Genomic DNA, 17,612 nt, shown 5'->3' with positions numbered 1-17,612 from the left:
TAATGCTTTGGACCTGGTAAAGGCTTTAGTCCTACTGGTCCCCTCTCCTCTCCTCTCTGTCTCTCTCTCTCTTTCTCATCTGCTGGTTAGCCTGAGTCCTCCAGATTTTCAGTCCAGCTCACGAGAAAGACCTCAAAACCAAATTAGAGAGAAACTATAACAATAAAAATCTCAACACCTAGCAAAGTGAATATTGAGAAGAGGAAAGATACAAAGGAAGCCAAGTTTTTCCTTATTTTAACTGGCAAGAGAAATTCCCCATGTGTCACTTTACAAAAGGCACAGTGAAAGGTGCTCTCAATGTCATTCCTACAGAAGAGGTAGCAAATTAATTCAACTGGCTTTTACCTTCTACTTTGGATAACACCTGAGCAGGTGTAACACTGAAGGAACTTGCGTTCAGGACTAAAAAACATAATGTATAAGAGCAGAATTTGTGTGGCAATAGGAATATACTCAACAGCAGCACATTTAAAAAATAGTTTTCCTAAATATAGACTTTCCAGGTTGAGATCTGATAAAAGTTAGGCAGTAGAAAATTCTCAGAAAAGGTGCTTTGATGAGAACCTACACAAAATTGCTATCTGGAGTTTCTAGAAGAGTTGTTCTGAATTCCACCTCAGCTGATGGTTTGGCCAAACACCTTTCGTTGAGAGGTTGAACTCTTCTAAGGACCCATGTCTCCAGAAGGGTCATTCTACTTGCAGGAGATGGTGGGCTTCTTGCTGTTCTCACCTCCTTGCCATGCACCATGTAGTAAAACAACCCGTAGGTTTATCAAGCACGTTTAACCGACAGCTCCGAAGCACAGGAGTAAAGCAGTACCCGACACTGCAATGACGTGCCACACCTTCCAGCCAAATCGAAGGAGACAGAACACTTGAATTCACTTGCGCAGCTTACTTAAGGCAAAGAGTCCACCGCACAGGCCAAGGAGTGCAGGGAGGTAGGAAAATGATGGTTCAGAATATGCTTCCCTTAACTAGCCCATAATTTCAGAAAACTACTTTCTCCTGTGCTAATAACCCTTCTCATTCCCTGCAGTGAGGGAATGAAGGTGGTGCGTGGTAGTCGTACCTGGCGAGCTCAGTTAAGGGGCGGGGTGGGGGGAGGGAACGAGGGGCGGGGCCTGGGCGGAGCGAGGCGGTGGAGGGGGCGGGGCCTAGCGAGAGGCTGCTGGGGTGGGCCGGCCGCGAGCGCGGGCGGCGTGGGCGGGGCCAGGCCTCAGGGCAGAACGCCGAGTGCGTGCGCAGACGCACTGGCGCTGTGTGGGGCGGAGCGGCAGCCGCAGACCCACGCCGTAAACAGACAACATGGCGGTTGCGGCCCCCGGGGCTTGGCGTGCCCTGCAGGCCGGCCGTGCCCGCCTGGTGGCTGCTTGCCGCGCATGGCTCGGCCCAGGGTGGAGGCTGTCCGGCTCGTGGGCGGGTCGGCGGGAGGGTCCGGCGGTCTGGGCCGGGGGTCCTGCCCAGAGGAGGGGATACAGCTCTGAGGCGAAGACGGAGGACGAGCTGCGGGTGCGGCACCTGGAGGAGGAGGACCGAGGTGAGCGGGACGCGGGGGCGGACCGCGACCCCTCCGTCTCCCGACGCACCGAAGGCCCGCGGGCTCTCGGCCCAGGGCACTCTCGGTCCAGCGTGGCCGTGTCATTGTGCACCCCCAGGGCTGAGTGCCACTCACCTGAACGGTGTCCTTTCTGCGCGGAGACCGAGATGCAGCTGGGGCCCCGGGCTCTGCACGAGCCGAGGTCAACACGCTGGGTGTTTGATCTTTGATTCCAGGTTTTTGTTTTTGCTGTGTAATGGCATTCGGTCAACTCAGGTATCAGTGGTAAGAGTTGGAGAAGCTGCAGTTTGAATGCCTTTTATTCTGAATAATCTTAAATTTGAAGCCGTTTTCTCTCGTGTCCATATTGTCTTAGAAAGTTAGTTTTTGGACTGCTCCAGTTAAGCAATTTTGAGCACATTTTGACTTGTTAAGCTCTGGGGGCACATTATCTGGATGATATTAATCTTCCTCTTGCAGCACCTATGTCAAGAGATGAAAGACACATTCGCCATATATTACAGAGGGAGGGAGGCTATGGAGGAGGGAAAACATGAAGAAACACTGATAAAATTCCTTCCTTTAATTTGCAGTGTTGGGAAAAACTAAAGGGATTGTGAATATTATATTGCCCAGGTTAGACAGGACCAGTCCTTTAATTTTGACATGTTTATGGAGCACCTATAATCTGTATAGCAGAAGTGAAAACGAGTAAGTCATTGCTGACTTTAAGAAGCTTCTGGTATAGTCAAGGAGATCAGGTGATGCTAACTTAAAAGGCTTGGTGAGAGCACAGTGCTATAATACCTGGAGGGTTTTTGCCACTTGAAAGTGGTTCCAAGGCATTTTTTTTTTAAATAGGCAATGCATAGTGAGTGTTCTTGGGAAATTTTCTGTGCCTCAACTATCTCATGTGTAAAATAGGAAAAAACGATACCAACTCTATTAAGGCTGTTGTGAAGATTAGATGAGATTGTTAACATACATTGCCCACTAAATATTTGTCCCATAGTAGGTGCTCAGGAGTATGTAGAACTACTTTATTTCTTGTTTATTATTCCAGACAGAAACAAAGGATTGATCAAAGAATTGGAGATGTGAACATGTGAGGTATATTTGGGAAATATCCTGAGGCATATGTAGTTATAGTGTGGTGTAGCAGGAAGAAGAGTAACAATTTCAGCTGGAAGACTGCACTGGCCCTGGGGTCCTTAGAGCCATGAGTGCAAGTCTTTGTGTTGGGATTTCAGTTATACTTGATGTACTGACAGCTTGTTAGATACAAAGATGATTGCAAGTACAGTGTATTCTGTGTGTTTTGATAAATGCATATTGAAAATAAATTTGCACAGAACATCTGGTATGCCTTAAGTTAGGATTGAGAGTGGACAAAAAAGAGAAAATATTAGCATAAAATACAATTGTTATGTTTTTAGTTTATCCAAATGTAAATGTCAACTACTAGGACATCTTGGTTTCTTGAGAAAACTGACCCAGCCTCCTTTGAGGATTGGCAAGAATGACGTAGTCTTAGCTTATGTTACTTATGTTGTGCTTTGATTTACCACTGAACCAGTAGTAGGTAGTGCAAAGAAAACTGTGAAGTCAAGGATATTACACCCAAAGGAGTGTCCCCGCAGCCTTTCTTACAGAGAGAAGTTCAAAATTTTGTGCTGTTAGTGGCTTTTAATGACTGAGAATTCTCCTGGGTCAGAGAAGCCCTAAGCTATTCTTGTAGACCTTTAGGTGGGGTAGGTGCAGAATATGTGAAACTTCCTCTGTTGTCAGGGTTCCATATTTGTAATTTGTTGCAGGGTTCCAGCTATCTAAGCAAGTTTCTTTAGTGATTGGTTTTTTTTTTTTTTCATTTTCTTTTTTTTTTTTGGTACCGTGGATTCAACTCAGGGCACTCGACCACTGAGCTACATCCCCAGCCCTATTTTATATTTTATTTAGAGACAGGGTCTCCCTGAGCTGCTTAGTGTCTTGTTTTGCTGAGGCTGCCTTTGAAATCGTGGTCCTTCTGACTCAGCCTCCTGAGCTGCTGGGATTACAGGCATGCGCCTCTGCGCCTGGCTTTTTCCAGATTTCTTTAGTGGTTATTTCTTTCATTCTTGTTCATCCTACACAGTTTTAGAGCAGTAGTCGTGGCTTGCAGAGATTCTTCCTGGTTCTTTTTCATAGGTCTTTTGGCTTTCAGTAATTTCCCTTCCCAGTTTATTCTTCATATTGTTGTTGGGGTTGCCTTTTTTTAAAGCTAAGAATCATCCTCTGCTCAGTTAAAAACCATTAGTTGCTCCCTATTGCCTGCAAGTCCTTCTCAGCCATCGGGCCTTTACAGTCCATCTCCCTTAACTTTTAGCTTCTTCTGCTGTATTCTGTGTCGTGGTTTCTGCAAACACCTCCTGGAATGATCCTTCCTTTTCCCCTACGAATCTTCTCCCAGTGTGGCAAGCTTCTATAATTGTGACCATTTCAAAGATCTTGGTAAACCTGTTGGAATAACTTCTAGCAAAAATAGGGCAAATAAGCAAATGTATAGTGCAGAGTCATTCATGATACCTACTTCTTCAGTCATGATATTTAGATTGTCATGTCTTACCAAGTGTCTGAAATATTTCATGTTCTTCTTTATCTATGTTATCTAAGCCAGCCTCTTGGACTGCTACAGAGATCTGTAGTTGGTCTCCTTATGCTATAGAGGTCTGTAATTGGTTTTCCTGTTTCTACTTCCTTTTCTTTTTAAATTTGTTCTAATTAGTTATACATGACAGTAAAATGCATCTCGACACATTGTACACAAATGGAGCACCACTTCTTCTTCCTGTGGCTGAATATGATGCAGAGTCACACTAGTAGTGCAATCATCCACGTATATAGGGTAATGATGCCCATCTTTCCTTTTCTTTTTAACAGGTTGATTAATTTCGTGTTTTTTCTGTTTTAAAAAATATATTTTGATATTTTTTATGTAAAAATAAAAAGTAAAGATATATTGATATATGTATATATTTTTTACTTTTTATTGAAATAATGATTCAAATAGCATACCATTTAATATTCAAAATGGATAGTTGCTTTAGTGTATTCAGTTATGTTATAACTATCAATACAATCCAATTTTAGAAATCATTTTAAATCAAAATAAAAATAAACCCTATTGTCTTTGGCAGTGACTCTTCATTCAGCCTCTGTCTCCTGGTCCTAAAATAATGTTTATCTATTTTCTCTCTCAGTAGGTTTGTCTACTTTTAAGTCTATTCCTAGTATTTTTTTCTTTTTGATGCTATTGTAAATGAAATTGTTTTCTTAATTTCATTTTTAGATTGCTCATTGCTAGTGTATAGAAACAGTTGATTTTTGTATAATTGTGCAATTTTGATGAACTCATTTATTCTAATAGTTTTTTAGTGAATTTCTTAATAATACCTGTTATAAGATCATGTTATTTGCAAATAAGGTAATTTTACTCCTTTCTTCTCAATGTGAGTGTTTTAAGTTTCTTTCTCTTGCCTGATTTATATGCTTGGAGCCTCCATGACAGTGTGGAATAAAAATACTGAGAGCAAACATACTTGTCCCTGATCTTGCTGAGGAGAGGGGAGGGAGCATTGATGTTAGTGATTAGTTATGATGTTAGTAATTTGTTTTTCTTGGTATATTCCCTTTACCAGTTGGGAAACTTCCTCAGATTTGTAGTTTGTTGAGTGTTTTTATGAGTTGAATTTTGTCGAATTTTTTTTCTGTCATATTGGGATAATCATGGTTTTTGTAATTAGCCTATTGTTGTGATAACTTCCACTAAATGATTTTCAAATACTGACCCAGACTTACATACCTGGAGTAAATTCTATTTAATTGTGTTATAAAATTCTTTTTATAGATTGTTGTATTTGATTTGCTTATGTTTTGTTTGAGAGTTTTTATGTCTATGTTTATGAGAGAGCGTAGTCTTTAGTTTTCATTCTTGTAATGTCTTTCTTTGTCTTTGGTATGTGTATAATGCTAACTTGACAGAATGAGCTTGGATGTTTTCCTTTTGCATCTGTTTTTGGAAGCGATTGTGAGTTATGGTATAATTTTCTTGATATTTTGATAGTGGGATTTACCTGCAAAACTTTCTGGCTCTGATACTTTTGTTCTGGAAGCTTGTTGCTTATCGATTCAGTTTCTTTAATAGATATAGGCTCTTTCAGTTCTGTTTGTCCTTGTCTGTATTTATATTTTATCTTCCAAGGAGTTGGCCCATTAAATCTAAATTATCAAATTTGTGGTCATAAAATTGTTTATAACTTTCTTTTATTATGCATTTAATGGGGGGGGAGGTCAGTAATTTGTATTTTCTCTCTCTTTTTTATAATATGCCTGGCTAGAGGCTTATCAACTTAGTGATCTTAAAAAAAACAAAACAAAACAAAAACCAAACAAACCAGCTTTTGGTTTTGTTCACTTTTCTGTATTGGTTTCCTATTTTCACTTTCATTGATTTCTGCTAATTGAATTTTTTTCCTGCTTATTTTATTTTCACTTTATTTTACTTCTATCTGATTTTTGTTTTTGGTACTAGAGATTGAACTCAGGGTGTTTTACCACCGAGCTCCATCCCCAGCCCTTTTTATTTTTTATTTTGAGATGGAGGTCTCATTAAGATGCTGAGTATCTCACTCAGTTGCTGAGGCTGGCCTTGAACTTGCAATCCTTCTGCCTCTATCTCCTGAGTAGCTGGGATTACAGGTGTGCGCCATTTGCCAGACTGCTTCTCTTCTAGTTTCTTGGGGTGGAAGCTTAAATTACTGATTTTATTTTTTTAAAACTATTTATTATTTATTTTTTGGCGGACACAACATTTTTGTTTATTATGTGGTGCTGAGGATCGAACCCGGGCCGCACGCATGCCAGGCGAACGTGCTACCGCTTGAGCCACATCCCCAGCCCCTAAATTACTGATTTTAGTTTTATTTGTCTAATGCTATAAATTTTCCTGTAAGCTCTGCTGCATGTCATTTGTTTTGATAAGTAAATTTTTGTTTACTTCTACATATTTTAAATTTTGTCTTGACACTTTTTTTCAAGATGTATGCATTATTTAGAAGTGTCTGTTTAATCTCTAAGTATTTTGGAGCTGAGATTTCTGTTATTGATTTCTAGTTTCTTTCCATGGTGGTCTGAGAGCACACTTCGTATTATTTCTGTTCTTTTAAATTTGTTAAGGTGTGTTTTTGGCACATAATGTGGTCTTTCTTGGTGAATGTTTCTGTGAGCTTGGGAAGAACATGTATTCATTCTGCTATTGTGGGTTATTCTATATTCAACTAGCTTTGTTATTCAGTTTCATTTAGTTGATCAGTGGTGGTATTCTGTTCAGCTGTACCCTGATTTTCTGCCTGCTCTGTTACTTAGCAGAGAGTTGATATCTGCAGCTGTAATTCTGGATTTGTCTATTTCTCTTTGCAATTCTTTCAGTTCTTTTTTTAAAAATATTTTTTAAATTGTTGATAGACCTTTATTTTTTAAAAATTTATTTATATGTGGTGGCTGAGAGTTGAACCTAGTGCCTCACACATGCCAGGCAAGTGCGCTATGCTGAGCCCCAGCCCCAGCCCCAGCCCCCTTTCAGTTCTCAATTGACATAATTCGATACTCTGTTATGCACAAATGTCATAGGATCATTATGTCTTTTTAGTGTAGGTTGTTACAACTTAGTGTAACATTTTCAGGAGGCTTGGATTATGTATGTGGTTATCAAACGGTCTTCTTTTGGTCAGTCCTTTTCAGTGGCTTATTCTATATAATTTATTAGTAATGATGATCGAGGTTATTGAAGTTGGCAAAATTTTTAGAAGTAAAAATATACTTTCCCATGATGAAATATAAAAGGCAGCATTACAGAAAGGTGCCACTTCACTTTCAGTCTCTTTATCAAAATTGAAGACTTTAAAACATCTAGAGTCTCTGCTGTGAATAACAGTAATTTTATTTACTGTCTTTCTGATTTGTGTTAACATACATTATTAATTTTTATAGACAATATCTGGCCTCCTTTTGATGTAAGATAAGAGAAGGTTTGCTGCTCTAGTTTGTCTTCTGCCTTCCAATTTCTGGCATTGATAACACTCATTTATATCATCAAAATTTATGACAGTTACGTTTTGTTCTCTTATCATAATTGTTATGCCTTATCTACACGTTGAATATAAACAGTGCTTATAATATTACTGATAACATTTTTGTTGATAATACCTTCACTATGTCTCTGGAATCAGTCTACTTCCTATTGTGACTACTACAGATGAAATCTGTGTAATTGTCATACTTTATATAAATCTCAGCAGTAGTGTCTTGATTGGTCTCCCTAAGTATATTCACCCTCTTTTTTTTTCTTTTGTAAATTGAGATGAAATTCATATACAAAATTTATCATTTTAAACTTTTTAAGTGTATAATTCAGTAGTTTTTAGTTTGTCTACCATGTTGCACAATTGCAACCATTATCTAATTCCAGAATACTTTCTTTAAACTTTTTTACACACTTCTACATCCCTGTCTTCTATTGCCTTCTCCCCTCTAGCCTTTGGAAACCTCTAATCTTTTTTCTGCTGGTGTCGATTCACCTATACTACATGTTTTGTAGGAATGTAACGGTACGTGTGGGATTTTTTTTGGGGGGGGTGGTGGTAATCTGACTGCTTTTCAGATTAGTATTTTCAAGGTTTTCCATGCCATAGCTTCATTCCTTTTTATGACTGAGTAATATTTCATCATATGGATACATCACATTTTGTTTCCACTATTTGGATATTATGAATGTTTTTGAACATTTGTGTATGATTATTTGTTTGAACATATGTCATGTGATAATTTTGTTTTTTTTTTTTTAGAGGAACCATTGAACTGCTTACTGTTAACATATCAGATGTGTAGTTTGCAAATATTTTTTGGTATTTCTTAATTATGAAATTTACCTGGTAATTCAAGATTGTGAAGGTACACACATGCACACACTCATACACACACACACACACATACACATACACTTCTAATAATTTTATAGTTTTAGCATACATTTGTATCTTTGATCCATTTTGAGTTAATTGCTGTATATGATGTGAGGAAGGGACTCAACTCCATGTTTTTTTTTTTTTTTCCATGTCAGAATTACTTTTCCTACTACAATTGTTGATAAACTTTTTTTATTTTTATTTTTTGCCATTGAATTGTCCTGGCATCCTTGTCAAAGACCAGTTGACTTGTAAGTAAAAGGGTTTATTTCTGGACTCTGAATTTGTTTCCACTGATTTAAGTGTATGTCTGTCCTTATGCAGTACTTCACTTGTTTTTTATAGTTTTGAAAGAACTTTTGAAATCAGTAAATATAAGTCCTTGAACTTAATTCTTTTTTAAAATTATTTTTGATTGTTCTGGGTCCCTTGCTTATTAACTTATTCATTTCTGCAAAAATGGTAGTTGGAATTTTGGTAGAGATATGTATGAAGATCAGTTTGATTGACATTTTACCAATATTAAATCTTCCACGAACATGGGACATATTTTTATTTATTTAAGTTGTCTTTAATTTCTTTCAGTGATGTTTTGTTGTTTTCAGGATACAGTATTGAACTTTCTTGAATTTATTCCTAAATATTCTGTTCTTTGAAAATGTGTTCTTTTTTCATTATGTGGCAGCGTCTGGGCAGCCCCAGATGACCCAGGGGAGAGTCCCGGACTCAAACTGCCACCGGGCACAGGGAGGAAGAGCCTGCGAGACTGTGCCTCCGTGGCGTCCTGCTCCCCAGGCGGGGGGCGGGAAAGAGCCGGGTGCCACTGCTTGGAAATTCCTTGCTGCGCCATGATTCGCTCCTGCACATGGCAGCCGCTGCACCGATTCACGCACCCTCCGGTAACGAAAAGTATTTAGTAATAGCCTTTTGCTGCAACTTTTTTCCTGATAATCCTTCTTCTTCTGAACTTTCTTTTTCTTTCTGACTAGAGTTCCTGGGCTCTTATCAACACATGCCCTAACTGTTCTTGGTTCCACTGGGGTGCCTTTTTCCCTTAGTAATTTACTTCTCACCCCTTCCATATTTTCATCACAAAGACAATACAACATTTCAAGACAAAACAAGACACAAACATACTGTATCAATCTTCTCCATTTTCTCAAAATGGCCACTTTTCCTCTCGCCCTATCTGTCTAGGGACGAGCAGATTTGCTCCCGTCCTATCTGTGGACGGGCAGCTTTTTCTCATGAACTTACCCCCAGTGTCCCAGGGCTCCCCGTACGGGCCACCATCTGCCGCAGTCTGGCTGCAGCAAAATAACCAGGGGGGGGGGTGACGAGCAACTTGTGTAGATTGATACAGCAGGAGTGGGAGCCGTTTATTGTAGGACAACAGAGGTATTTATACATTTTGCCCAGCTTATCTTAATTAACATAAACTAGATACAGCAGTCAACCAATAAAGAATCTCCACACTTAATGGCTCGCTGGCGTTACTTCACAAACCACTCCCTCTGGCATTTTGCCAGGCGCCATCCAGACTTGTTTACAGACTCTAACATTTCTCTGGCAAAATGCCAGGCGCCATCCTGACTTGTTTACAGACTCTAACAATAAGGTATTCTAATTGGGATCCCAATCTTGTGGTTGTACATGGTGTGGAGTTTCACTGGTCGTGTATTCATGAACATAGGAAGGTTATGTCTGATTCATTCTACTATCTTTCCTATGGCCTTCCCCCCTTTGTCTTTATTTCCCTTTGTCTAATTCATTGAACTTCTATCCGTTCCACCATGGTGTTTTAGCATCTGCATATCAGAGAGAACATTTGGCCTATGGTTTTTTGGGACTGGCTTATTTCACTTAGCATGATAGTCTCCAGTTCTATCCATTTACTGGCAAATGCCATAATTTCATTCTTCTTTAAGGCTGAGTAATATCCCATTGTGTGTATATTACATTTTCTTTATCCATTCATCTGTTCAAGGGCACCTAGGTTGGTTCCGTAGCTTAGCTATTATGAATCGAGCTGCTATTGATTGATGTGGCTGCATCACTCTAGTATGCTGATTTTAAGTCCTTTCTGTATAGACCGAGGAGTGGATAACTGGGTCAAATGGTGGTTCCATTCTCAGTTTTCTATGGAATCTCCATATTGCTTTCTAGAGTGTTTGCACCAATTTGTAGTTCCACTAGCAACATTTGAATGTACCTTTTCCCCCACATCCTTGCCAACATTTATTTTTACTTATATTCTTGATAATTGCCATTCTGACTGGAGTGACTTGGAATCTCAGTGTAGTTTTACTTTGCATTTCTCTAATTATTAGAGATGTTGAACATTTTTTTCACATATTTTTTGCCCATTTTTCTCTCTTCTGTGCAGTGCTTGTTCAGTTTCTTTGCCATTTATTGCTTGGTTTGTTTTGGTGCTAGGCTTCTGAGTTTTTGTGTATCCTGGAGGTTAGTGCTGTATCTGAGGTGGAAGTGTCAGACTCTCTCCCATTCTGTAGGCTCTCTCTCATGTTCTTGATCGTTTCTTTGCTCTGAAGAAGCTTTTCAGTTTGATCCACCCCATTTGTTGGTTCTTGATTTTACTTCTTGTATAAATAATTTCTTCTAATAATTTTTGCAGGCAGATCTACGGGCAATATATTTCCTCAACTTCTTTTTTTTTCTTTTAATCTGAGAAAGGCTTATTTCTGCTTTGCTTTCAAAGGATATTTTTACAGTTTTAAGAATTCTAAGTTGGAGGGTTTTTTTTCCCTCTTTCAACACTTTAACTATAGTCATGTGTTGCTTAATGGGGCACGCATTTTGAGAACTCTGTCATTAGGTAATTTTGTCATTGTGTGAACATCATACAGTGTGCATAAACGTTGATGTTATAGCCTACATAGCTTGCTGTTTATATAGGATGTATTGGGTGTGTGTGTGGGTGTGTGTGTATTTTGCTTGTGACTCCTAGGGCCATGATGAACAAAATAATTTGAGATTAAATTAAGCATGAGAAAAAATGATGGAAATCATGAGATGTGTTAAACATGCGATATATCTGGTTACTGCCATTGTAACATAGTGTGCTGTTTTACAGCAAAATTCTATTAGTAGAAGGAGTGCACTCTAAAATAATGATTAAAGAAGTAGCATAGTAAATACATAGACCAGTAGCAGTCATTTATTACTATTATCAAGAATTTATTTGCTATACATAATTATATGTGCTATACTTTCATATGACCGGTGGCACAGTAGATTTGTTTATGTCAAAATCATCAGAAATATGTGAGTTATGTATTGTGCTGCAATACTGGGATGGATTTGACATCACTAGCTGACAGGAAAGTTTAAATTAGTTATAGTCTGTGGGACCACTGTTGTATATGTGATCTGTCATTGACTAGAATGTTCTCACATGGTATAGGCATGACTGTATTTCACTCCAGTCTCCTCTTGCTTACCTCATTTCTGAGGATAAGTTGTCTATAATTTTTTTCTTTGCCCCTTTTAGTTGAAATTGTGATTCTCTGACCTCTTTCTGGATTTTTTTCTTTGTCTTTGATGTTCTAGAATCTGAAAATGATGTGTCGGGATGGAGTGTTTTGGGTATTCATCCTCCTGATCTTCTATGCCTTTCCTGAATCAGTGGTTAGTGTCTGTCATCAATTTGATATTATTGATCATTATAGTTTCAAATGTATATGTGATTATATGTCTATTTATGCATATGTATATTCATGTTCTGCACTGGGGATGGAACCCAGTAAAACGTGGACCACACCTTCAGCCCTTTTTGTTTTTTATTTTGAGACAGGGTCTTGCCAAGGCTGGCCTCAAATGGCATATGCCACGGCACCCAGCTTGGTCAGTTTTCCTTTCCCCTCTTTTTCTTTCTGCAGTTCTCATTGTGTGTGTCACTGCTTTTGGTCTACACTTCTTGGATCTGGCATCGTTTTCTTTCTTTTTGTTCTCCAGTTTGGTGATCTCTGCTGTGCGCTCCTGAAGCTCACGATCTCTCCTTGGCTGGCGACTGGATTTCTCTGGAGTCTCTCTCTCCTACTTGTCCATGTGGAACTTCAGCAGTCTGCTCCAGCTTCCTTACCTCAGCAGTAGCTCTTGTGCAGATCCATGCCTTTTTATTTTATGTTATTTGTATACCTATTTTATTTTTTTTAGTGGTTGGTGGACCTTTGTTGTATTCATTTGTTTATATGTGGTGCTGAGAATGGAACCCGGTGCTTCACACATGTGAGGCAAGTGCTCTGCCACTGAGCCACAGCCCCTGCACTGAGGTTTACACCTTTGAACTTCTGCTCAGACAAGCCACATTCTCTGTCTCATTAATTTTGGGGGGCAGCAGTTAGTCCAGCTAGGCCTCTCTTTTCTCATAGTTCTATGATAAATTATTGTTTTTTCAGTTTCTTCAGTTTTTTTTTTTGGTTAGAATTGAGTGACAATTTCTGCCATCTTAGGCTGGACTGCAAAGTGGAATTCCAAGTTCATTCTTTTTGATTTGTTGCAAATTGTGTTTTCTAATTTCATTTTTGGGATGTTCATTGTCAGTCTGAAATTATGTGAACTTTGCTGAATTCCTTTATTAGCGCTGTAGTTTTTTTGTGGATCTGATTTTCTCCTTACAGGATTATGTCCTTTATGAGTGGGAATTACTTCTTCCTTTCCAATTTGTATGATACTTAGTTTCTGTTTCCTTTTCTTTCCTTTTCACCTAATTGACTTGGCTAGAACTTCCTGTACCATGTTAACATGGCTGTGGTGAAAATAGGCATTCTTCTCATTCCTTATCTTTGAGAAAGACTTTCACTTTCATTGCTGAATCTGGTGATGTCAGCTGTGGTTTCTCATAAATGCCCTTTATCAGGTTGAGTTAAAGTTTCTATCTCTTACTAGTTGTTGCTTTAATTATTTAATAATCATCCAAGAGAGTTAGGCTTTGTCATATGCTTTTTCTACATTAGTTAAGATGATCATATGATTTTAAGAATTTTTTCTTTATTCTATGGATGTAGTGTATTACTTTGATTTTAGTATGTTGAACTTCTCTTGCATTCTTGGAATAAATCTCACCTGATCATGATGTCTAAAGCTCTTATTATGCTTTTGGTCTACAGTTCTTGGATCTGGATTGGTTTGCTAGTACAGAGTGAGCATCTGTACTCTGAAAATCTGAAATCTGAAATGCTTCAGAATTTGTAACCTTTAGAGTTTTGGGCATGTTGCTATGAATGGAAAATTCCATGCCCTACCTCATGTGACAGATGGCAGTCAAAATGCAGGCAAACTAAAAATAGTGTGTAAAATTGCCTTCAGAATACTTATAGAAGGTGTATGTGAAACATACATTAGACTTTGGTCCTGTCCTGAAGACATCTCATTATGTATATGCAAATATTTTAAAATCCTAAAAAAATCTGAAATGTTTTCTGGCCCCAAGCATTTTGTTTTTTGTTTTCTTTTTTTTGTGTGGGGGGGTGGGTGGGAAGGTATGATATGTCTTTATTCTTTTTTAAATTAATTTTTCTTATATATGACAGCAGAATGCCTTACAATTTATATTACACATATAGAGCACAATTTTTCATATCTCTGGTTGTACACAAAGTATATTCACGCCAATTCATGTCTTCATACATGTACTTTGGATAATGATGTCCATCACATTCCACCATGATTTCTATCCCCCTGCCCCTCCTTCCCCTCCCACCCCTCTTCCCTATCTAGAGTTCCTCTGTTCCTCCCATGTTCCCCCTCCCTACCCCACTATGAATCAGCCTCCTTATATCAGAGAAAACATTCGGCATTTGTTTTTTGGGGATTGGCTAACTTCACTTAGCATTATCTTCTCCAACTTCATCCATTTATCTTGCTGTTTTCTGATCCATTCTTTGTATTGTGGCCTGAATAACCTTTTTTTTTAAAAAAAAATTTGTTATATATGACAGCAGAATGCATTACAATTTATATTACACATATAGAGCACGATTTTTCATATCTCTGGTTGTACACAAAGTAGAGTCAGTCACACCCTGAATGGCCTTTTTTAAAGCAAGTGTGAACTTAGAAATAAATTTTTACAACTTGTTAAAAGCCAGTAGAAGAAATCTGTAGCAAGCATAACAATTGATGAAATGGCAGAAGCATTCTCATTAAAGATGTTGATAACATAAGGAAACTTGTAATCTTTGCAAATCGTCTGTATTCGTTTTGTAGTTCTAGTTAAAGTAAAATGGTAAGAGAAGGAAATGAGATATTTAAGTCATTACTGGAGAGAAAAATGTTACTGCCAACATTTCTAGATGATGATTGATCATGTCCTTGGAAGATTGAAGATAATCACTCATTAAATCTGTTAAATGTTCATAAATTTGCTAGGAAAATACTAAAGAAGATACCACAAAACTTTTCATATACTTATAATATGTGATTAGAAATTATAACTGAAATAGAAATAAAAGCCTTCACAAGAACAAGTAGCCTTCCAAAACATGTGCTAGAACTATGCCTGAAAGCCTACAGGTCCCCCCAAAAGAATGAAGGACCTAAAAATGTGGAACACTACACCATGTCCTGGAAGAAGATGACTTAATAGGCAAATAATAAAAATAGGTAATTCATAAAAGAGCTAATGAACATTTAACTTAGTTAACTTTAGTTCAGAAAATTGGTGAAACTTATTATAAAAGGACATTATTTTCCCATATATTGTCAGAGATTTATGATATTCAGTATTGAGTGGTAGTCTGGGGATTCTCAGTTAACGTATTTTTAGGAGGCTCCCTTTATTGTCCTGCTATGAAGTATATAGGTAATGCAAGCTCCTTAAAACATACTTTAAAAAAAAAATCTCTAAATATAGTATGGAACAAAGGGAACCTAAATTATGGTAAAAACGTCAATTTCATAATGTAAGTTCAAAAACTGCTGGAATTAACTATGGTAGAATCATTTTGATGGAATTTTTAATAATGATATCAGCAGTATCTAGCAAAGTTTATGATAAAACATTAGTACTTAATGCACCAAAAATGTTTGTGCTAGAAGGAGAGATAGTAATTAGGTACTTGTGCTGTAAGTTTTACGTGTGTCATATCATTTGGTCCTCACACCATGTCTCTCCATGGCATTTAGAATTATTTGTATCTCATACCTCAAAGACATTTCAGCTTCCCTTTAATTCAAAACTGAACTCGGGAGCTTTATCCCCCTCCAGATCTCACATTGGTCATTTTTAATAGATTTGTTTCATTAAATGTCATTTCATTCTGTCCATTTGCTGAAGCCAGAAATCCTAGCACTTCTCTTCAGTTCAGTTAATCCTTAGTCTAGTCATCAGTGACTCATTTAAATTGTACCTTGAATAGCTCATGAATCCTTTCAGTTCCCTTTATTTCTACAACTGTCAGCCTCAGCCAAACCTGACATCTCCTGACTGGACTACAGAGTGTGCCTTGAGCTTCTATCCTGTGCACTTCTGGCTGATCCCCTTTCTCGTTTTGTGTGTGTGTATATCTGCTCTAGAGGTTACTCCTTGTTCTTAGGATAAAGGCCAGATTTTTAGCAGGACTTGAAGGGACATTGAGTCCCTCATTGAAGACATTGAGTTTTGTGCTGTCCTCTCCATTCTCCTCTCTGTGGACTGTTACTGATTTGTGCTTTTTCCTGTGGGAAAAATGGGACCAGGACTGATTTATGCCTTCTCCTGTGTTTCCTCTGCCTGGAATTCAGCCATCTTCCGACCTTCCCACCTTAATGCATTCTTTTTTTTTTTTTTAATTGTTGGTTGTTCAAAACATTACATAGTTCTTGATATATCATCTTTCACACTTTGCTTCAAGTGGGTTATGAACTCCCATTTTTAGCCCATATACAGATTGCAGTATCACATCAATTACACATCCATTGATTTACATATTGCCATACTAGTGACTGTCGTGTTCTGCTGCCTTTCCTATCCTCTACTATCCCCCCTCCCCTCCCCTCCCCTCCCCTCTTCTCTCTCTACCCCCTCTGCTGACCTTCATTTCTCCCCCTTGTATTATTTTTCCCTTTCCCCTCATTTCCTCTTGTATGTTCTTTTGTATAACCCTGAGGGTCTCCTTCCATTTCCATGCAATTTCCCTTTTCTCTCCCTTTCCCTCCCACCTCTCATCTCTGTTTAATGTTAATCTTCTTCTCATGCTCTTCGTCCCTACTCTGTTCTTAGTTACTCTCCTTATATCAAAGAAGACATTTGGCATTTGTTTTTTAGGGATTGGCTAGCTTCACTTAGCATAATCTGCTCTAGTGCCATCCATTTCCCTGCAAATTCTATGATTTTGTCATTTCTTAATGCAGAGTAATACTCCATTGTGTATAAATGCCACATTTTTTTAATCCATTCATCTATTGAAGGGCATCTGGGTTGGTTCCACAGTCTTGCAATTGTGAATTGAGCTGCTATGAACATCGATGTAGCAGTGTCCCTGTAGCATGCTCTTTTTAGGTCTTTAGGGAATAGACCGAGAAGGGGAATAGCTGGGTCAAATGGTGGTTCCATTCCCAGCTTTCCAAGAAATCTCCATACTGCTTTCCAAATTGGCTGCACCAATTTGCAGTCCCACCAGCAATGTACAAGTGTACCCTTTTCCCCACATCCTCGCCAGCACTTGTTGTTGTTTGACTTCATAATGGCTGCCAATCTTACTGGAGTGAGATGGTATCTTAGGGTGGTTTTGATTTGCATTTCTCTGACTGCTAGAGATGGTGAACATGTCATTCTTCTCAGCTCACCTCAAATAGTGGGTAAGCTTTTGTTAGCCATCTCCCTTTGTCCCCAGACCATATCAGTTCTGGCTCTAAGTTACTATATAGCATATCTGTAGTAACACTTGTATACAACTTGTAGTGTATACAACATTTTGAATTATATAGTCTGCTGATTATTAATGTTTATCTTTCCCTCCTAGACTCTAGTTCTTTGAGGGCTGAGCACCAAAATGCATACTCAATATAGTTTAGCGAACACATCTCATGTTCACAGTTAGCTACTAAACTGAAGCTTAATGGTGAGCC

At 38.4% G+C, this 17,612-nt stretch overlaps 1 protein-coding gene across 4 annotated transcripts in view; it reads left to right on the top strand.

The window, feature by feature from the left end:
• The first annotated feature begins 1,254 nt into the window (after positions 1–1,254).
• Positions 1,255–17,612, top strand: part of Auh (AU RNA binding methylglutaconyl-CoA hydratase) — a 155,034-nt gene continuing 138,676 nt past the window's right edge. Inside the window, exon 1 of one of the 4 annotated variants that reach the window (XM_027955418.2) lies at positions 1,255–1,545. In XM_027955418.2, the coding sequence (XP_027811219.1) occupies positions 1,314–1,545 (232 nt within the window). In that variant the 5' untranslated portion in view covers positions 1,255–1,313. The remainder of the gene's footprint in view (positions 1,546–17,612) is intronic. The other 3 variants (XM_071602575.1, XM_071602574.1, XM_027955417.3) reach the window with 3 other exon arrangements.

The sequence above is a fragment of the Marmota flaviventris genome, chromosome 16, assembly GCF_047511675.1.
Source record: "Marmota flaviventris isolate mMarFla1 chromosome 16, mMarFla1.hap1, whole genome shotgun sequence".
Classification (NCBI taxonomy): Eukaryota; Metazoa; Chordata; class Mammalia; order Rodentia; family Sciuridae; genus Marmota; species Marmota flaviventris.
Note: the sequence above shows the minus strand (reverse complement) of the source record. Positions and strands in the feature narration are given on the sequence as shown.